Source organism: Eptesicus fuscus, chromosome 9 (genome assembly GCF_027574615.1).
Source record: "Eptesicus fuscus isolate TK198812 chromosome 9, DD_ASM_mEF_20220401, whole genome shotgun sequence".
In the NCBI taxonomy this organism is placed as follows: domain Eukaryota; kingdom Metazoa; phylum Chordata; class Mammalia; order Chiroptera; family Vespertilionidae; genus Eptesicus; species Eptesicus fuscus.
In genome coordinates, this window is record NC_072481.1 from 99,632,363 (window position 1) to 99,655,660 (window position 23,298).

Below are 23,298 nucleotides of genomic sequence, written 5' to 3' on the forward strand. Positions count from 1 at the left end.
AGTGTAAGAAGCCTCTGGGACAACTTCAAGCGTACCAACATCAGAATTATGGGGGATGCCAGAAGAAGAGAGAGAGCAAGATACTGAAAAGCTATTTGAAGAAATAATGACTGAAAACTTACCCCACCTGGTGAAAGAAATAGACTTACAAGTCCAGGAAGCACACAGAACCCCAAACAAAAGGAATGCAAAGAGGACCACACCAAGACACATCATAATTAAAATGCCAAGAGCAAAAGACAAAGAGAGAATCTTACAAGCAGCAAGAGAAAAACAGTAAATTACCTACAAGGGAGCACTCATACGATTGTCAGCTGATTTCTCAACAGAAACTATGCAGGCCAGATGGGAGTGGCAAGAAATATTCAAAGTGATGAATAGCAAGAACCTACAACCAAGATTACTCTACCCAGCAAAGCTATCATTCAGAATTGAAGGTCAGATAAAGAGCTCACAGATAAGAAAAAGCTAAAGGAGTTCATCACTGCCAAACTAGTATTATATGAAATGCTGAAAGGTATTCTTCAAGAAGAGGAGGAAGAAGAAAAAGGTAAAGATAAAAATTATGAACAACAAATACTTATCTATCAACAATTGAATCTAAAAATCAAGTGAATAAAAAGTCTGATGAACAGAATAAACTGGTGATTATAATAGAATCAGGGGCATAGAAAGGGAGTGGACTGACTATTCTCAGGGGGAAAGGGGTGTGGGGGGTGTGGGAAGAGACTGAACAAAAATCGCACACCTATGGATGAGGATAGTGGGGGCGGGGGAGTAAGGGCAGAGGGTGGGGTGGGAACCGGGTGGAGGGGAGCTATGTGGGGGAAAAGGAGAAACTATTGTAATAATCTGAATAAAGATTTATTAAATTTTAAAAAAAGACAAAGCACTTCCAAGAAGAAAATTCAGATCACTACAAGCCGCCCTCAAGAAATAAAGAAACCCTCAAATTAACAATATAACTTATACTGAAAAGAACTACAAAAAAAATTAATGCCCACAGTGAGCAGAAGTAAGAAAATAAAAAAAAGATCATAGGGCAAAAAAAACAAAATAGTCTAAAAATCAAGAAACCAAGAGCTAGTTTTTGAAAAGATGAACAAAATTCATAAAACTTTGACCAGAAATCAAGAAAAAAAAGAGAGAGAACCCAAGTAATTAAAGTCAGGGATAAAGCAGAAGTGGCAATTGACACTACAGAAATACCAAAAATTATTATAAAATAAGATGAACAACTATATGCCAACAAACTGCACAATCTGGGAGAAATTAATAAATTCCTAGAAACAGAATAATCTTCCAAGACAGAATCAACAAGAAACAAAATAATCTAAGAGACCAATAACTACTAACAAAATTTAATCAATAATCAAAAACTCCCAAGAAAACAGCCGGGCCTGCGTGGCTCAGTGGTTGAGCATCAATCCAAAAACCAGGATGTCACAGTTTAATTCTCAATCAGGGCACAGGCTGGGTTGAGGGCTCGATCCCCAGTAGGGGGCATGAAGGAGGCAGATGATCAAAGATTCTCTCTCATCATTGATGTTTCTCTCTCTCTTACTCTCTCCCTTCTCTGAAATCAATAAAAATATATTTCAAAAAATAAACATAGTATAATGAGCTCAATCTAATATCCAAAAAAAAAACTTCCCCAAAAAACAAAAGTCCAGAACAGATTGCTTCATAGGATACACTCTACGAATATTCAAATAAGAATTAACACTGATGCTTTTCAAATCATTCCAAAAATGTCAAGAGAAGGGAAGACTCTCAAGCTCATTTTATAAGGCCAGCATTATACTACTTCCAAAACCAGGCAAAAACATTACAAAGAAAAAAAATGATGACACAGATGCAAAATCCCTCCATGAAATATTAGCAAAGGGAATGCAGCAATACATTAAAAGGGTCATACACCATGATCAAGTGGGTCTTATTCCTTGGAGGCAAGTATGGTTCAATATCTGCAAATCAATTAAGATGATACACCACATAAACAAAATAAAGGCTAAAAATCATATGATCATATAAATAGATGCATAAAAAGCACTTGACAAAATCCACCATCCATTCATGATTAAAACTCCCAGGAAGCCCTAACCGGTTTGGCTCAGTGGATAGAGCATCAGCCTGCGGATTCAAGGGTACCAGGTTCGATTCCGGTCAAGGGCATGTATCTTGGTTGCGGGCACATCCCCAGTCGGGGTGTGCAGGAGGCAGCTGATCAATGTTTCTCACTCGATGTTTCTAGCTCTCTAACCCTCTCCCTTCCTCTCTGTAAAAAATCAATAAAATATATTTTTTAAAAATATAAAAAATAAATAAAACTCCCAGGAAAGTGGGATAGAAAGAACCCACCTCATCACAGTAAAGGCCACACATGACAAACCAAGAACTAAAATTATACTCAACAGGGAAAAACAAAGTGTTTTCCTTAAGATCAGGAACAAGATAGGAATGTCTGCTTTCACTACTCTTATTCAACAAAGTAGTGGAAGTCCTAACCACAGCAGTCACATAAGTAGAAGAAATAAAAGACACCCAAACTGGAAAAAAGAATTAATTCTGTTGTTATTTGAAGATGTCATGACACAGGGAACCTAAATATTCCACACAAAAATTAGAACTGAAAATTGAATTGAGTAAAGTAGCAGGATAAAAAATAAATAAATACAAATCAGCTGCTTTTTTATACACTGATAATGATCAGAAAGACAAATTAAGAAAGCAACTCCATTTAAAATTACATCAAAATAATACTAATAAAGTAGCTAGTAATACATTTAACCAAAGAGATAAAACCTATATTCAGAAAATAAGACGTTGGAGAAAGAAATTGAAGAAGATACAAATAAATGGAAGTATATCCCATGCTCATGACCAGGAAGAATTAACATAGTTAAAATGTCCATAATATCAATACCAATCTATAAATTGAATGCAATCCCTATGAAAATACCAGTGGCAATTTTCACAGAATGAAAACAAATAATTCTAAAATTCATATGGAATCACAGAAAACCCAACATAGCCAAAGCAATATTTAGGACGAACAAAGTACCATAACATTTGATATCAAACTATGCTACATGCCAATAGTCATCAAACCAGCATGGCACTGGCATTTAAATAGACACATAGATCAATGAAACAGAATAGACAGCCCAGAAATAAATTCATACTTATACAGTCAAACTTAATCGATGAAAAATAAGGCAAGAATATACATTGGGGTAAAGGCAGGTTTTCAATAAATAGAACTGAGAAAACTGGGCTGAGGATGTAAAAATATGAATGTAGGCCATGTTTTTGCACCATATACAAGAATAAACTCAAAACAGAATGAAGACTTAAATGTAATACTCAAAACCATAAAACCCCTAGAAGAAAACAAGAGCCATAAACACTCTGACACTGCTTTTAGAAATATTTTTTTGAAAATGTATCCTCGGAAAAGGGAAACAAAATATTAAAAATATGGGACTACAAGAATCTAAAATGTTTTTGTATAGGAAAAGAAACCATCACTGTAACAAAAAGATAACGTACTGAATGGGAGAAGACAAATGCCAATCATACATCGATTAAGGGGTTAATATCCAAAATATATGAAGAACTCATACAACTTTATACCAAAAAGAAACAATCCTCAACCAAGGATATTTTTTTCAATTGATTTTTAGAGAGTGAAAAGGAGGAAGGGAAGGGGAGAGAGAGAAACATTGGTTGCCTCCCACACGCATCTAGACTGGGGCAGATCGAACCTGCAACCCAGGTACGTGCCCTTGATGGGCAAACGAACCCACAATGCTTCAGTTCGCAGGCCTACACCCTAACCACTGAGCAACACCAGCCAGGGCTAGTATGTTATTTTATTTTCATTTGTTTGAGTTATTTTTTAATTTCCATTTCTTGATTTTAAATTTATTTTTCTTTTTTTATTGTTTAAAGTATTACAAATAGTACTACATATGTCTCTTTGTTTTTCCCCCCAATTGACCTTCACCCAAGGGACATGCCCTCACCCCCCTCCCAGTGCCTTTCATCCATTGGTTATGCTTATATGCATGCATACAAGTCCTTCAGTTGATCTCTAACCTCCTCCCGCCCCCCCAAATCTCCAGAGCCTTCTCGCTGTCATTTGACAGTCTGTTAGATGATTCTCTGTTTCTGAATCTATTTATGTTAATCAGTTTATAATGTTCTTTATTATCCATAAATGAGTGAGATCCTGTGGTATTTTTCTTTCACTGACTGGCTTATTTCAGTTAGCATAATGGTCTCCAGGTCCATCCATGCTGCTGCAAATGGTAAGAATTCCTTCTTTTTAATAGCAGCGTAGTATTCCAGCGTATAGATGTATCATAGCTTTCTAATCCACTCATCTGCAGAGGGGCATTTAAGTTGTTTCCAAACCTTAGCTATTGTAAATTATGCTGCTATGAACGTAGGGGTGTATATATCCTTTCTGATTGGTGTTTCTGTTTTCTTGGCATATATTACAAGAAGTGGTATTACTGGGTCAAATGGCAATTCCATTTTTAATTCTTTGGGGAAACGCCATACTGTTTTCCACAGTGGCTGCACCAGTCTGCACCAGCAGTGAACCAGGGTTCCTTTTTCTCCGCATCCTCTCCAACACTTGTCGTTTGTTGATTTGACAATGATAGCCATTCTGACAGGTGTGAGGTGGTACCTCATTGTTGTTTTGATTTACATCTCTCGAATGATTAGTGACTTTGAGCATATTTTCTTGGCTTTCTGAATGTCCTCTTTCGAAAAGTCTCTATTTAGGTCATTTGCCCATTTTTTGATTGGGTTATCTTCCTTTTGTTAAGTTGTATGAGTTCCCTGTAAATATTGGAAATTAAAACCTTATCGGAGATAACATTGGCAAATATGTTCTCCCATGCAGTAGGCTTTCTTGTTGTTTCGTTGATGGTTGCTTTTGCTGTGCTTAAGCTTTTTATTTTGATGTAGTCCCATTTTGTTTATTTTCTCCTTAGTTTCCATTGCCCAAGAAGCCGTATCGTTAAATATATTGCTATGACAAATGTCTGCTATTTTGGTGCCTATGGATTCTTCTAAGATTTTTATGGTTTCCCATTTTATGTTTAACTCCTTTATCCATTTTGAGGGTTGTTGTTTTTTTTTTTTTGTATGGTGTAAGTTGGTTATCTAGTTTCATTTTTTTGCAAGTATTTGCCCAGTTTTCCAAAACCATTTATTGAGGAGACTGTCTTGACTCCATGGTATGCTCTTGCCTCCTTTGCCAAATATTAATTGCGCATAATGGCTTCTGTCGATTTCTGTGTTCTCTGTTCTGTTCCACTGGTTTATACGTCTGTTCTTGTCAGTACCAGGCAGTTTTGAGAACAACGGCTTTGTAGTATAGCTTGATATCTGGTATTGTGATCCCTCCAACATTGTTCTTTCTCAAGATTGCTGCAGCTATTCGGGGTCTTTATTTATTCCAGATGAATTTTTGAAGAATTTGTTCTAGGTCTTTGAAGTATGCCATTGGGGGACTGCATTGAATTTATAGATTGCTTTGGGTAGTATGGACATTTTAATGATGTTTATTCTACCAATCCATGAACATGGTATATTCTTCCATTTGTTCATGTCTTCCTCTATCTCCTTTTTCAGTGTTGTGAAATTTACTGAGTAAAGGTCCTTTATCTCCTTGGTTAAGTTTATACCTAGGTATCTTTAATTATTTTTGTTGCAATGGTAAATGGGATTGCTTTCTTAATTTCTCTTTCTGTGATTTCATTATTGGTGTATAGAAAAGCCATAGATTTCAGGGTGTTAATTTTGTATCCTGCTACATTGCCAAATTCATTTAAGTCTAGTAGTTTTTTGATGGAGTCTTTGGGGTTTTTAACATACAATATCATGTCATCTGCGAATAAGGACAGTTTTACTTCTTCTTTTTTCCAATTTGGATGCCTTTTAATTCTTTTTCTTGTCTGATTGCAATGGCTAGTACTTCCAGTATTATGTCGAACAGGCGTGGTGAGAGTGGGCATCCCTGTCTTGTTCCTGTTCTTAGGGGAAATGGTTTTAGTTTATGCCTATTGAGTATGATGTTGGCTGTGGATTTGTCATATATGTCTTTATTTTGTTGAGGTATGATCCTTCTAATCCCACCTTCTGAGGGTTTTTATCAAGAAAGGGTGTTGGGGGGGGGAGGGCATGTGTGGGTGTGGGGTGGGGGGGGTAATAGTAAGATATGTACACATATAATACCTCAATAAAAATAGTTAAAAAAAAAAAAAAAAAGAAAGGGTGTTGGGCTGAGAAAGAAGATGGCTGCCGACGGGAAGGCAGACTGCAAGATAGTATGTGAGTGAGAAAACAAAGGGAGAGTGTGTGGTCGCACAGGGAGTGTTTGTTGGTGAGTTGGGGGACAGCTACACTCCAGGAGATTGTGGGGGACTGCTGGACGAGGCTCCCCTGACCGGGCAGCCCCCACTGCTGCTGGGTTCCCTCCCAGAGGGACCAGCTCAGACGCGGAGATGGCACCATCTTGAAGGGGAAAGTGGATGTTATCGGAAGCCTGAAAAGCCCAGGGAATCTACAACTACAGCACCCACCAAACAGCTGCGAACCCGAGAAGACCAGTCCCCAAGTGGCGCAAGCACGCAGATTCAGAGGAGCACTACACTCCCTCACAGAAAGGTCAGATTTCGCCTGGGATAAGGTGAGGTCTGTGGTCCCGGGAGGAGAAACACGCACGGTGGGAGCTGGAGAACATAGGAAAGTCTGTGCCTAGAAAAATCCGTCTCTCCCAGACCCAGGGGCGCGTGGCCTCACCCGGGCCCGGGACCCAGCCTCACCCAGATCCAGGGGCACACGGCCTCACCCGGACCCAGGATCCAGCTTCACCTGGATCCAGGGGCGCGTGACCTCACCCGGACCCAGGGGCGCGTGGCCTCACCCGGGCCAAGGACCCAGCCTCACCTGGATCCAGGGGCACACGGCCTCACCCGGAGCCGGGATCTAGCTTCACCCGGACCCAGGGGCGCGTGGCCTCACCCGGACCCAGGGGCGTGTGGCCTCACCCGGATCCAGAGGCACACGGCCTCACCCGGACCCGGCATACAGCTTCACCTGGACCCAGGGGCGCGACCTCACCCGGGCCTGGGACCCAGCCTCACCCGGACTCAGGGGCGCGGCCTCACCCGGACCCGGGACCCAGCCTTACCCAGACCCAGGGGCGTGAGGCCTCACCTAGACCCAGGGGCGTGTGACCACACCCGAGCCCAGGGGCGCGCAGCCTCGCCCGGACCCGGGACCGAGCCTCTCCCGGACCCAGGGGCGTATGGCCTCACCCGGACCCGGGATCCAGCTTCACCCGGACCCAGGGGCGCATGGCCTCTCCCAGACCCAGGGTCGCGTGGCCTCACCCGGGTCCAGGGGCGCACGGCCCCACCCGGACCCAGGATCCAGCCTCACCCAGACCTAGGGGCGCATAGCCTCACCCGGACCCAGGGGGGCGGCCCCACCCGGACCCTGGACCCAGCCTCACCCGGACCCAGGAGCGTGCGGCCTTACCTGGATCCAGGGGAATGTGGTCTCGCTCGGACCCGGGACCCAGCCTCACCCTGACCCAGTTCCCAGCCTCACCCGGACCCAGGGGCGCGCAGCCTCACCCGGACCTGGGACCCAGCGGGGTTTCGTCTTCTTGATCCCAATTCCTGTTGGTCAATTCCCTCTCAGCAATTCCTTCGGCCATTTTCTCAGAGCTCCAGGGCGGCTACCGCAGAACTCGTTGGGCGGCGGGCTCGGCGAAGCTCCGGTGTGCCCGGTGCGTGGCGGCGGGCTGGTCTGGTGTCGCTGCGTCGGCCCTTGGGTCTGCAGCGGTGGCCGGTCGCCGAGCGTGCACACCTGGCCGCTTCCAGGGCGTTGAGATTCTTGAAGGACTCGGAGGTCAGCAAGCGCGGAGTCTCCCACCCCATGTCTCCCAGTGGCTCGTCTGTCCATGCTCGGCAGCGAGTGGAGCCGTCCCCTCAGCAGGAGACCGCCGGGGGAACTGCGCCGAGCACGTTCCAGGCCGCCATTGTGTCGCCTGAGCCATAGTTCTTTTTTTTTTTTTTAAATATATTTTTATTGATTTTTTACAGAGAGGGAGAGGGATAGAGAGTTAGAAACATCGATGATAGAGAAACATCGATCAGCTGCCTCTTGCACACCCCCCACTGGGGATGTGCCCGCAACCAAGGTACATGCCCTTGACCGGAATCGAACCTGGGACCCTTGAGTCTGCAGGCCGACGCTCTATCCACTGAGCCAAACCAGTTCCGGCCTGAGCCGTAGTTCTTAAAGTGTGGTCTTTGGGTCACCGACATCAGCATCATCCCGCGTACCCCTCTCTTTTATTCTAGTTGTAGAGCATCTGCTCAGCCAGCCCTCCGGTGGTTCTGGATGGTGTCTGCTCTGCTCTCCCGTCGTAGTCTCAAAATTGTTATGGTAGGCAACAATCAGGCTTCGCCCTATGCCTCCATCTTGGTCCTCCTTTGTATAGTTAAGTCTTGATTGTTGTTGGTGTCACTGGGAGGAATTGTCCTCCAGGCCAATTGGCCGTGAGGACCCTCTGTGTCTAGAAAGGAAGAGTTGCTGTGCAGGAGACACGTTTATGGGCCGGGTCTTGGTGCAGCAAGGCTTTGGCGCTCACTGAGTCTGCCTCTTGAATGTGTCCCTTATGCGAGTGGTTGAAATCTGGTGTCATCTCACAACGACCACTAGATGCCCTTGTTTCTGGGTCTCCAATGGAGTGTAGGTCAGCTACTGCCTGAGGCCACTCAGCAAGAATTACAGCAAAAACTGCAGTTTCCTCCTCCTGTCTGAGCGGCCCTGGAGCAGTCTGACTAGAACCGCAGTTTATCTGGTCAAGCTGCCACAGGGCAGGAGACCCACATGCAAAAGCCGCTGCTTGGAGCCCAGGTGGGCCTGCAAAACATGCGGGGCAGGTCTGCAAAACGTGCAGGGCGGGTCCCAGGGCGGGGCGGGGTCTCAGGGCACCACCAGGCCATGGCGTGGCGAACCGCAATGGCTGCAAGTCTGCTTTTTCTGCTTTCCACGTTTCTAAGCCCCCTCGTTCCGCACTCCAGCGCAGCAAACACTGATTGCTGGGCGTACCTCCACAAGGAAGCCACTCCCACTCTCCGACACGAAGGCCAAGAGTCCAGCCTCTCCCCGCAGGTGTCTGGGTCTCCCACGCGTCCCCAGAAGCTGGATTTCAGGGTGATGGGGAGCTAATCTCCCCTAGGGTTGGAAAAAAAGCCGCACGACCCTTCCCCTGCCAACAGCCCGACCCACGCGCCTCCGCACCTTATCCCCTCCGAGTTCGCTCTTTCCTCTTCCCTCTTAGCTGTAAATCCACCATTCAGCCATCTCTCCTGTGGTTCTGGGTGGCAGATGCTCTGTCCTCCAGTTGTATTTTAGAAATTGCTGTGCGCGGCGCAGTTCATTTGTTTAACTTTGCCGCCTTCTTGGTTCTCCTCTCTCAAAATGGCTAAAGGACTTGAATGTAAGATGGGAGATCCTAAAAATCCTCCAAGTCAGTGTCGGCGGCCTCCGGGGCCCCGAGGACCTCACTGGGCAGCTTGGCCAGGTCGGTGACGCGGATGGGCTCACCAGTCCATCTTATAGTTGTATTTCCAAAACTGCCATGCGAGGCAACAGATCAGCCATTCACCTCCACCGCCATCAGGATACAAAATTAATGCCAAGAAATCTATGGCCTTTCTATACAGCAATAGTGAACTTACAGAAAGAGAGACTAAAAAAGCAATCTCATTTACTATCACACCAAAAAAATTAAGATACCTAGTAATAAACTTAACTAAGGAGGTAAAAGACCTATATGCGGAAAACTACAGGACACTGAACAAAGAGATAGAGGAAGACGTAAACAGATGGAAGAACATACCATGTTCATGGATTGGTGGAATAAACATCATTAAAATGTCCATACTACCCAAAGCAATCTAGAGATTCAACGCACTCCCCATTAAAATACCAACGGTATATTTCACAGACCTAGAAAGAACTCTCCAAAAATTCATCTGGAATAAAAATGACCCCAAATAGCTGCAGCAATCCTGAGAAAGAAGAACAAAGTAGGTGGGATATCAATACCAGATTTCAAGCCGTATTACAAAGCCACTGTTCTCAAAACAGCCTGGTACTGTCACAAGAACAGACATATAGATAAATGGAATAGAATAGAGAACCCAGACATCGACCCAAACCACTATGCTCAATTAATATTTGACAAAGGAGGCAAGAACATACAATGGAGTCAAGACAGTCTCTTCAATAAATGGTGTTGGGAAAACTGGACAGATATATGAAAAAAAAAAAAATGAAACTAGATCACGAACTTACACCATACACAAAAATAAACTCAAAATGGATATAGGACTTAAACATAAGACGGGAAACCATAAAAATACTAGAGGAATCCACAGGCAGAGAAATCTCAGACATATGCCAAAGCAATTTCTTCACCGATATCGCTCCTGGGGCAATGGAAACTAAAGAGAAAATAAACAAATGGGACTACATCAAAATAAAAAGCTTTTGTACAGCAAAAGAAACCGTCAACAAAACAGCAAGAAAGCCCACTGTATGGGAGAACATATTTGCAAATGTTATCACTGATAAAGATTTAATCTCCAACATCTACAGGGATCTTATACAACTTAATAAAAGGAAGATAAATGATCCAATAAAAAAAAATGGGCAACGGACCTAAATAGAATATATTCGAAAGAAAACAGAAGGAAGGCCAAGAGGCATATAAAAACATGCTCAAAGTCACTAATTATCCGAGAGATGCAAATCAAAATGTCAATGCGGTACGATCTCACACATGTCAGAATGGCAATCATCAACAAATCAACAAATTACAAGTACTGGCGAGGATGCAGAGAAAAATGAACCCTCGTGCACTGCTGGTGGGAATGCAGACTGGTGCAGCCACTATGGAGAACTCCACTATGGAGTTTCCTCAAAAAACTATAAATGGAACTCCCATTTGACCCAATAATCCCACTTCTAGGAATATATCCCAAGAAACTAGAAACACCAATCAGAAAGGATATATGCATCCATATGTTCATAGCAGCACAATTCACCATAGCTAAGATTTGAAAACTGCCCCGGCCAGCGGGGTCTTCTAACGGGGGTACCGAGGCGGCGCACCTAAGAGAAGGAGAGACAGACAAGGGACGCAGAAGAATGGAGGCAAGACAAAAGGGTTTCTGATCAAGCCTCGAAATTTTATTTTTTACAGTGTTCCTTATATGTGGTTTCTAGAAGGGGAGATGCCTACGAGGGGTGGGGGCTGACTTAGATAATCGGCTAAAGTCGTAAAGGGTGCTGACTATAGATAAAGGGTGTGGCGGTTGAAGGGCGGCTACAGAAGGAATGCTTTGTCCTCAGGCAAGAGGAAGTGGGCCTAGTTTCAGTAACTTACTGAAGTAAGGTCAGAGTTAATCCTTTGACCAACTCTTGGCTCCTGACAGAAAACAGCCTAAATGCCCATCAGCAGATGAGTGGATTAGAAAACTATGGTACATGTACACAATGGAATACTACGCTGCTATAAAAAAGAAGGAATTCTTACCATTTGCAGCAGCATGGATGGACCTGGAGAGCATTATGTTAAGTGAAATAAGCCAGTCAATGAAAGAAAAATACCACATGACCTCACTCATTTATGGAAAATAAAGAACATTATAACCTGATGAATAAAAAGATAGATACAGAGGCAGTAAAGCACCAAACAGACTGTCAAATTACAGTGGGAAGGCTGGGGAGTGTTGGGGAGGGGGAAAGAGATCAACCGAAGGACTTGTATGCATGCATATAAGCACAACCAATGGACACAAGACACTGGTGGGGGTGGGATGAGGGAATGCAACAGGAGGTAGGGGAGGCTGGGGGAAGGTCAATGGGGTGGGGGGAAAGGAGATATATGTACTACTATATGTAATACTTTAAACAAAAACAAAAAAAGGGTGTTGGATTTTGTCAAATGCTTTTTCTGCATCAATAGAGATGATTATATGGTTTTTATCTCAGTTTGTTTATATGGTGTATCACATTTATTGATTTGCAGATATTGTACCATCCTTGCATCCCCAGAATAAATCCCACTTGGTCATGGTGTATGATCTTTCTAATGTATTGCTGGATTCGATTTGCTAGAATTTTGTTGAGGATTCTGGTGTCTATGTTCATGAGGGATATTGGCCTGTAATTCTCTTTCTTTTTATTGTATTTATCTGCTTTTAGGATTAGGGTAATGCTAGCTTTGTAGAAAAAGCTTGGAAGTGTTCCTTCCTCTTGAATTTTTTGGTATAGTCTGAGGAAGATAGGTTTTATTTCTTCTATAAATGTTTTATAAAACTCCCCTGTGAAGCTGTCTGGTCCAGGGCTTTTGTTTGTTGGAAGATTTTTGATTACTGCTTCAATTTCCTCCATAGTTATCAGCCTATTCAGATTTTTTTATTCGTCCTGGCTGAGTTTTGGGAGGTCATATTTTTTTAGGAATATGTCCATTTCTTCTAGGTTGACCAGTTTGTTGTATTGGAGTTTCTCTTAGTATTTTTTTTTTTACAATTCTTCGTATTTCTGTGGGGTCTGTTGTCATTTCACCTCTTTCATTCCTCATTTTATTTGGGTCCTCTCTCTTTGCTTCTTGGTGAGCCTGGCTAGAGGTTCATCAATCTTATTTATTCTTTCAAAGAACCAGCTCTTGATTTCATTGATCTTTAGTATGTCGGGTTTTTTTGTGTGTGTTTTTTTTTGGTGTCTATGTCATTTATTTCCGCTCTGATCTTTATTATTTCCTTCCTCCTGCTCACTCTGGGCTTTCCTTGTTGGTCTCTAATTCCTCAAGTTGCAGAGTTAGATGGTTTATTATCAGTTTTTCTTGCTTTTTGAAGTAGGCCTGTAATGCTATGAACTTCCATCTCAGTACTGCTTTCATTGTGTCCCAAAGATTTGGATTGTTGTGGCTTCACTGTCGTTTGTTTCCAGGATGTGTTTTATTTATTCTTTGATCTCTTTAGCAACGCACTCATTGTTTAATAGTATGCTATTCAGCCTCCAAGTGTTTGAATTTTTGTGATTGTTTATACTGTAGTTGATTTCTAATTTTATGCTATTGTGATCTGAGAAGATGCTTGATATGATTTCAATCCTCCTGAATTTGGAAAGACTTTGCCTGTGTCCCAATATGTGGTCTATCTTTGAAAATGTCCTATGTGTGCTTGAGAAGAATGTATATTCTGTAGTTTTGGGGTGGAATGTTCTAAAGATGTCGATTAAGTCCATCTGATCTAGTGAGTCATTTAGGATTAAAGATTCTTTGCTAATTTTTTGTCTAAAGGATTTATCCAGTGATGTTAATGGGGTATTAAAGTCTCCTACTATGATTGTGTTGCTGTCAATCTCACCCCTGATTATCTTCCAGAAGTTTTTTTATATATTTGGGTGCTCCTGCATTGGGTGCATAAATGTTTACCACAGTTATATCCTCTTCTTGTATCAATCCCTTTAGAATTATGAAGTGGACTTTCTTGTCTCTTGTTACGGTCTTCACTTTGAGGTCTATTTTGTCAGATATAAGTACTGCTACCCCACCTTTTTTTTTTTATTTTTTCATTTCCATTTGCCTGATAGATATTTTTCCATCCCTTCATTTTCAGTCTGTGTGAGTCCCTTGTTCTGAGGCAGGTCTCCTGAAGACAGCATATATATGGGTCATGTTTTCTTATCCATTCACTCGATGTCTTTTGATTGGAGCATTTAATCCATTTACGTTTAATATTATTATTGATAGGTACTTGTATGTAGCCATTTCTGTATTTTATGCCTGTGTTCCTTCCTCCCTTTCTATTTCTTCTTTTTACAGCATTCCCTTTAGTATTTCTTGCATTGCAGGTAGTGATAAACTCCCTTAGCCTTTTTTTGTCTGCGAAGCTCCTGATTTCCCCTTCAGTTTTGATTGATAGTCTTGCTGGATAGAGTATTCTTGGATTCAGTCCTTTGCTTTGCATCACTTTGTATACTTCATTCCATTCCTTTCTAGCTTGGTGTGTTTCTGTTGAGAAAACATTTGATAATCTGATGGGGGATCCTTTGTAGGTAACTCTCTGTCTCTCTCTTGTAGCCTTTAAGATTCTCTCTTTGTCGTTAATATTTGCCATTGGTGTGGGTCTTTTGGGATTCATCTTGCTTGGGACTCTGTACTTGTGTAACTTTTTTAGTCCCCATATCAGGGAAGTTTTCTGTCATTATTTCTTCAAATAGATTTTCTAATCCTTGCTGCTCTTCTTGTCCTTCTGGCAGCCCTATTATACGTATGTTACTTCGATTTGCAATGTCCCAAAACTCCCTTAGGCTCTTCTCCTGCCTTTTAATTTATTTCTCCACTTGCTGTTCAGATTGGGCTTGTTTCTGTACCTTATCTTCTAACTCACTAATTTGGTCCTCTGCTTCTTCTAGTCTACTGTTGAAACCTTCCATGCTGTTTTTGATCATAGCTATATCACTTTTGATTTTTTTCCTGGTTTTTGCATAGGTTATTGATTTTCTCATCCATCCAGTGTATGAACTATATGACCATTACTCTGAATTCTTTTTCTGTCATGTTGCATGCTTCCTTTTCACTTATTTCCTTTCTTGGCAATTCCTCATTTTCTTTCCTCTGGGGATTGTTTCATTGTCGCCCCATTCTAACTATCACCAGAAGGTTCAAATGTCGAGTTGTGGGGGCCTGGTCCATGTGCAGTGGGAGCTTCGTACCCCCCGAGTGTCAATGAAGAGCTCCAACACCACGACGTGTGGCTGCCATGGGTTGGTGGGAGCCATGCTCACCCAGGATCAGAGTCACAGGCACTTAGTGTGGCCTCGTGTGTGCACCTAGAATCAAGGACCCCGCCTGCGCAGCGCTGAGATGTAGGACTGAGATTCCTGTCCCCTTACCAAATATCAGCAGAAAGCAAATCCTAGTTTCTAGAACTGATGGCATTTCTTAGTTCTGGGCCTTCTTATTGCCTCTTTAAAGCCAGCAAGGATGAACTAAGTCTCTAATCTGTTCCTCTGCCTCTTTTGTCTAGTTTAAAGAGCAGTGATTACAGAGCCCACCCAGATAATCCTGGTTAATCTCTAACTGAAGGTCACCTGATTAGTGCACTTAATTCATTTCTACCATGTGACAGCCCCTTGGTCTCTCGCTTTGAAATTTCAACACATTAACCAACTATCCTATACTAAAGGCCTGATGCACGAAATTTGTGCAAGAGTAGGCCTTCCTTCCCTGGGCTGCCGGCACCGGCTTCCCTCTGGCACCTGGGACCCGGGCATCCCTCCAGCCGTCAGCCAGCACCTGGAAACCGGGCTTCCCTTGCAGCCCCGGCTTCGTCCAGAAGGTCATCTAGAAGGATACCCGGAAGGACATCTGGTCTCATTAGCATATTACGCTTTTATTATTATAGACTAGAGGCCAGATGCACAAAATTCGTGCAAGGGGCTTGGCCGTTGCAGCCACAGCAGCTTGCCTCGGCCCTCAGAGTCCTAGCTTCGTCTGGAAGGTCATTCGGCTGTCCGGTCTAATTAGCATATGTCACTTTTATTATGATAGATAATAAAAGTCTAATATGCTAAGTGTCCAGTCGGCCACTCAACCAATCAAAGCATAATATGCTAATGATATGCTAAGGCCGCTCAACTGCTCGCTATGACATGCACTGACCATCAGGGGGCAGACAGTTGACCGGTTGCTATGATGTGCACTGACCACTAGCAGGCAGATGCTCCAACTGCTACCAGTTAGTTTGCTACTGGGGTCTGGCCGATTGGGACTGAGAAAGGCCGGACACGCCCTGGAACCCTCCCGCAGTCCCTCCATGGCTGGCCAACCTCCCATGTCCCTCCCTGGCCCCAGTTGTGCACCGTTAGAGTCCCTCAGCCTGGACTGCACCCTCTTGCAATCCAGGACCCCTCAGGGAAAGTCGGAGAGCCAGTTTCGGCCCGACGGAGGATCAACCAGTTGCTATGACACACACTGACCACCAGGGGGCAGACGCTCAACGCAGTAGCTGCCCCCTGGTGGTCAGTGCGCTCCCACAGCGGGAGTACCGCTCAGCCAGAAGCTGGGCTCACAGCTGGTGAGCCTCTCCCACCTCTGCGGCAGCGCTAACGATGTCCCCAAGGGCTCCTGGACTTCGAGAGGGCGCAGGCCAGGCTGAGGGACCCCCCAATGTGCACGAATTTTGTGCACCAGTCCTCTAGTAACTCAATAAAGAAATGCCTGTTCAAACACATACATGCCTGAGAGAACAACACATTGAAATTTCTAAAGGTGGGTAACTAGGAATAAATGAGGAGAGGAGTAAGGAGGAAAGTGCAGACGGCCCACAGACACAGCCTTGCAGCCAGAACCTCGCAACTCTGCCTGGAGAGGGGAGCAAGCAGGTGGTAGCAGGCGCTGCCTTCAGCTGGGAAGAACAGAGAGCTATGAGGCGGGGAGACAGTCCAGCAGGGCGAGTGGTAAAGGAGAGAACAGTGTCTGAGTCAGCAGATGCCTGACAGAGCACAGGGTTTTGCCATGCAGCTCTCCACCTTCAGGCTGGGCAGTGGAGGGCTGGGCAGTGGAGTTTCAGACAAAGAAATGGAACCACAGAGCCCTGCCGCCACTTGGACTCCCAAAACTCATCTTCTATGGCTCTTGGAGTTGAATCCAGGAGAATATTATCTATAAACCAAGAGCTATTGCAGTAAACTGCTATTTCCTTCTGTGACTGATCTCCAGGAGAGGTGCTTGAGGCAGGACCACATGGAGGTCAGAGGTCACCATTATGGTGAGGGCAAAACAAACTGCACCCCCAAGCAGTGCAGCTGTGCTGTCTTATGGAAGTGGGAAAGGTTCAGGAATGAGAGAAAACAGAGGTAAAAGTCTTGCAATTCAACTCCATGTATTGGAAAATAGTGGAAAGACCTCTTCAGAGATAAATGAGAAAGCAAAGGAGGACAGCAGATATCGTGAAGAACCATAGTAACGAGGATGACAAAAAGAAAATGAAAATTCTCCAGAAAGCAAGCTGGAACATATGGAAATATGTGAAGTAAATGACAGAGATTTGAAGACTGCAGTTTTGAAAATACTCAATGAGATGCAAGAAAGTACCAATAGGCAATTCAATCCATTCAGAAAATAAATCTATGAACAAAATGAGTACTTTACCAGGGAGATTGAAGCTTTAAAAAAGAACCAATAAGAAAGACTGGAAATGAAGCATGTAATTCAGGAGATTAAGAGTGAACTAACAGCCACATCATTTTGGCTCAGTGGTTTGAGTTTCAACCCAAGAACCAGGTGGTCACATTTCAATTCCTGGTCAGGGCACATGCCTGAGTTGGGATCTCGATCCCCAGCAGGAGGCGTATCGGAGGCAGCCCATCAATGATTCTCTCTTATTATTTATATTTCTACCCCCTTCCTCCCTCTTCCTTCCTCTCTCTGAAATATTCACCTGGAATTATCAACTGAGGTCCAGCTGAGAAAGTGACATATCAAGGAAAGACAGAAAACACCTGGAGACCAGTAGAAAAGGCAAGGTGATGAGAAGAGCGGATCCAGCTCCCAGAGGCAGCAGGCTGGCAGACCAAGAGAGGAGGGAGCGCTGAGCTACAGAAGGGTCTGTTCCCTCAGAAGATAAAGTCCAAAGCACCAGAGCTGAGACCTACAGCACATGTAACATCCAGGCAGCTGCAAAAGGTGGCATGGCTGTTGGCTGTGGTGGAGTCTGGAGCTGGCAGACCAGAACCACTGGGAAAGAGAGCCACAGCTTTGTGGGTTTTGGGGGTTTTGTTTTGTTTGTTTTCTTCTCTAAACCCAGAGCACCGTTTTCATTTGCAACTACTCACCCAAGTACTCACCAGAGGCTTTGGTGCAGGGAGGGAGGTGTGGACTTGAAGTGCCTGAGGAGAGACTGGTATAGGAAACAAGGCAGGGAGACACAGAAAAGCAATAGCCAGGAGTCCAGCATTTGGTCGTTCATACGCATCCAAACCGAAATGGCCATTTTCCCTGAGATGAGCTAGTGGCGCCTACTATCACCAGGGCAGGTGATACAGTCTGCCTCACCTTCAGGAGCCCTGCATGCCACACCTTGCATTTTGAGCTTTTCAGAGGACACAAAGGCAGAGGCAAAGCTATGGGTCTGAACAGTCTCAAGGAGCCCTTAGTAGCTGGATTGGAGGAGGGGCCATCTGTCCCAATATTATGAGAACCAAACTGACAAAAACTCCAGGTTCCTAGCCAACCCCATTGGTCTCCATACAAGGATTTCTGTCCAGCAAAGGGCAAAGTGTTATTTTGGGACATAAGATCACAACACTACGAGTAAGATCACAAAAAACTTACAACATAGACACAGATAATTTGTGACAACAAAAACATAAAAGAGGAGAAGGCAAGTTCTGAACTGGCAGAGGATGAAGATCAGATGCACTCAAAAGAACAAAAACTATGGTATATATGTAAGCTTATTTTTTATAAACCTACTGGTAACCACACACAAAAAATTCCCAAACTGGGACACATAGCTTAAAAAAAGAGGAAGCAGAGGGAAGTATGGAATACCACCAAACAAAAACAACAGACAGAAACACAAAGAAAAAGCATCAATGGAGGCACAGAGCTACCAGAGGAAAAGAAAAAGATAAAATAGCAATAGGAAATCCTCATACATCAGTAATTACCCTAAATGTAAGTGTGGTCTGAACTCACTAATAAATAGGCACAGAGTAACAGAGTGGATCAAAAACAAAACTCAAACATATGCTGCGTACAAGAGACATATCTAAACTGCAAAGGCAAAGGTAGATTCAAAGTAAAAGGGTAGGAAATGATTCTCCATGCAAATAACATTTTCAGAAAAGCTGGTGTCAAATAACCATACTTATATCTGACAAAGTAGATTTCAAGATAACAAAAGATGAAGATGGACACTTTATAATGATAAAGGGGACATTATATTAAGAAAACATAACATTTCTTAATGTATATCCACCCAACCAAAGAGTGCCGAAATATATAAAACAATTACAGCACTAAAGTGAGAAAAAGATCAAAACACAATCATAGTTGGTGACCTTAATACTCCATTGACAGCTCTAGACAGATCAACCAAAGAGAAAATCAATAAAGAAATATGGGCCTTATGTGAAACACTAGACCACATGGACATAACTGACATTTACAGAACCTTTCATCCCACAACCTCAGATTATACATTCTTCTCCAGTGCACATGGAACACTGTCAAGGACAGATCATATGTTGGGTCACAAAACTAGCATCAACAAATTCAAGAAGACTGAAATTATACCAAGCATATTCCTCAACCATGATGTCTTGAAATTAGAAATCAACTGCAAAAAGGAAGTAAAGAAATCATATGATTTCACTCATATGTGGAATATAAAACTAAAACTCGTGAACACTAAACACCTGTGTGGTAGTTGCCAGAGGGAAGGGGTGGGGGGAAAAGAGGGTCCTAATTTAAGGTGACAGGAGAAGATCTGACTTTGAGTGGTGGGGGCATGGTGCAATATACAGATCTTGTAACATAAAAACAAACACATAAAATCTATATGTTCATGTTGACCAATGGCACCCCAATAAAATAAAAATATAAAATTAAAATAAAAGATATGAACATCTTAGGGGTCATTATTCGGTCTAATATAAAAGGCATTTAGAAGAAACTTTTTAGATAAGGATAAAAATTAAAAATAATTTCCCAATATGAAACCCTGGCCTGTACATGATAATCATGGAATTGTCTCTGAAAGTGTTAAACCAAATAACTTTAGATGTAAACACTTCAAAATTTTAATGTGTTTCTTGAAGAATATAACTGTCAATCCCTAATAACCATTTATACCAACTAGAAATCATGAGTACCAACATCCAAATTAATGTCTATCCTATCTAATAATAGACAAATATGCAAATTGACCATACCTCCAACACACCCACAAGCCACGCCCACCATCCAATCAGAGCGAGTATGCAAATTAACCCAAACCAAGATGGCTACAGCCACAGAGAGCAAGGTTTCCTAGGTAACAGAGGAAGCCAAGCTTTCCGCCTGCCCTTGCCAGGCCTAAGCCTCCACTCAAGCTACAAAGTTTCAATTATAGATGGCCACCACAAGATGGCCAGCAGGAGAGGGCAGTTGGGAGGCACCCGGCCTGCAAGGGAGGGCAGTTGAGAGGGACCAAGCCTGCAAGGGAGGGCAGTTGGAGGTGATCAACCCTGCAGGAGAGGGCAGTTAGGGGTGACCAGGCCAGCAGAGGAGGAAGTTGGGGGCAAACAGGCTGGCAGCAGAGTGGTTAGGGGGTGATCAGGCTGGCAGGCAGAAGTGGTTAGGGGCAATCAGGAAGGCAGGCAGGCAAGCAGTTGGGAGCCAGCAGTCCTGGATTGTGAGAGGGATGTCCGACTGCCCTTTTAGGGATCCGACTGCCCACCGGGATCGGACCTAAATGGGCAGTCGGACATTCCTCGAGGGGTCCCATATTGGAGATGGTACAGGCTGGGCTGAGGGACAACCCCCCTCTGTGCACAAATTTCGTGCACCGGGCCTCTAGTAATTTAATAAAACAGTCATCTCTCTTTATTGATGAGAAGACCCCTGAAAATAGACCTTTCATCCCTTTATAACAAAAGGCAAAATAAAAGTTATTTTAGTGGGAATGAATCCTAAAATGGTGTGTATCACAAACTGTTCACACTGATCATTTGCCCAACTCTAATATACAATTATTTTTTCATTTTGAAGGTAGGTTTTTAATTTCTGGTCTCTATTTTTTTTAAATTCCTATCATGTTAAAAATATATATAAATATGAATTAATTATAATTAAGTATGAAACGAATTTTTTAAGAGTCATATATTTCAAAATAAAAAACAAACCTTTATACACTTCTCCTGAATATCATTTGTCTGAGAAGCAAATTTAAATAGCAGCTTTTCACCATCCATCCCAGATTCTTCACTTTTCAATTTGCTAAGGTGATAATCCGATATCCAATCCATGAAGACAGTTAAAAGTTCAAAAACTTGTGCATTAAGTGGTACCTGTATATAAAAAATTTAATCAAACATTTCAGTTCACAACTTCATAAAACTTCAAAGGCAAGCTTTATTTGGTTAAGTGATTATAGAATAATTTACCTAAATCACTTCACTAAAATATGTATTCAAAAAGCTCCAAATGAAAAAAATTCCAAATCAAATATATCCAATTAATATTAGAAACATATTAAATGCTGGCTACAGTTGCAGGTAGACCACAAGGTAGTTCAAGGTTCTCTGGTCATTGAAGGAGGCCAACAGGTGGACTACTGAAATCTGCTACTCAACCTGCTCGACCAAGTTTATGAAAGTGTTGTGGAAATCCTCAACTGTGAACTCATGAAGCCCTGGGACACCAGGTCTTCTTGGCTCTTTGCAGACACAGCCTTGAACCACTATAATTCTTTGCACCTACAAAGCTCAATAGGAGCAGTTCCAAACAGGCCTACTCTTGCAGTAGTTGAGTGTCGACCTATAAACCACATACTTTGTGTGGAGGTCTTTGATCTTCAGTTGACTGGTGTCATCCTCCACAAACTCCTTGTTACAGGACTGAAAGCTCCAGCAGCTGAGACCAGAGAGCTCTACACAGCAATCTTTTGCTGAATTTGGTTCTGCAGAGCCATGATGGCTTCATCATAGGCCAATTAACACCTTTAGAGTCCCTGCCCAACAGTAATCCTGCTACCCTTGCTGAGGTATCTCTGCCACCATTATTAAATTCCCAATTTACTTCATGAAAAGAACTAGAGAATTTATCAAAATTATAAAAGCCCACAATGAGATATCACTACCCACCCACTGGAAAGGTCAAAATGAAAAAGACTAAAAACACCAAATGGTGACAAGGTTGTGGAGCAACCAGAACAACCATTTGGCTAGCAGAAGAATAAAATGATACAACCACTTTGTAAAACTGTTTGACAATTTCATTAAAATTAAATATACATCTGCTTTATGACCCAGAAATTCCAGTCTTGGTAACATTTCCAAGTGTCTATCAACAAAAGGGATAAACAAACTGATATATGTACACAATAGAAAATTACTGAGCAATACAGAGGAACAAACTACTGATATACTCAATTATGATGAACATAATAAGCCTTACACAAACGAGTGAATACTACCTAATTCCATTGACTGAAGTTCTAAAATAGGCAAAATTAATTTATGATAATAGAAATCAGATCAACAACTATTTCTTGCAGGAATAACTAAAAAGGGACATGAGAGAACTTTCTAGAGTAATGGAAATATTCTATATCTAGTTGTAGGTTACATGAGTGTAGGCACTTACCAAAACTGGTCAAATTGCACACTTAAGAATCTGTGTGTTATGTTACTACTGGTATATGTAACTTATACCCCAAAATAAATAAGTAAAATTCTTAGGGAAAAAATAATTAATGGAACCCAACAAAGGGATGGATTGCAGTTGTGTGTTTTTTTTGTTGTTATTTTTAAAATATATTTTATTGATTTTTTTACAGAGAGGAAGAGAGAGGGATAGAGAGTCAGAAACATCGATGAGAGAGAAACATCGATCAGCTGCCTCTTGCACACCCCCTACTGGGGATGTGCCCGCAACCAAGGTACATGCCCTTGACCGGAATCAAACCTGGGACCCTTGAGTCTGCAGGCCGACGCTCTATCCACTGAGCAAAACCAGTTTCGGCTGGATTGCAGTTTTGATAGAAAAGTAACAATGAAGGCTTATGGAATCTCAAAACACAATGAATAATAAAGCTGTTACTATTCCTATGGTCTATCAGTGTTATTGTGCCTGAAACACTGCTGAAACATTGTTTTCCTTTTGCAAATAAAAGCATATTTGAGCCCAGCCAGCGTGGCTTAGTGGTTGAGTGTCGACATATGAACCAGGTTGTCACGGTTCAATTCCTGGTCAGGGCACAAGCCTGGGCTGTGAGCTCGATCTTCAGTGTGGGGCATGCAAGAGGCAGCCAATCAATGATTCACCCTTATCATTGATGTTTCTATATCTCTCCCCCTCTCTTTTCCCCTTTGAAATCAATAAATATACCGTATTTTCCGGTTATAAGACGACTTTTTAACCCAGGAAAATCTTCTATACGCCCAGTCGTCTTATATGCCGGAAAATACGGTATA

The 23,298-nt window shown here is 42.8% G+C and overlaps 1 protein-coding gene across 5 annotated transcripts in view; it reads right to left on the bottom strand.

Moving 5' to 3' along the window:
- The window catches only part of CCDC138 (coiled-coil domain containing 138), a 216,307-nt gene that overhangs the window by 120,899 nt on the left and 72,110 nt on the right, over positions 1 to 23,298 (bottom strand). For all 5 annotated transcript variants that reach the window (XM_054721594.1, XM_054721593.1, XM_054721597.1 and 2 more), the window contains one exon: positions 21,007 to 21,171. In XM_054721594.1, coding sequence (XP_054577569.1) covers positions 21,007 to 21,171 — 165 coding nt within the window. The remainder of the gene's footprint in view (positions 1 to 21,006; positions 21,172 to 23,298) is intronic.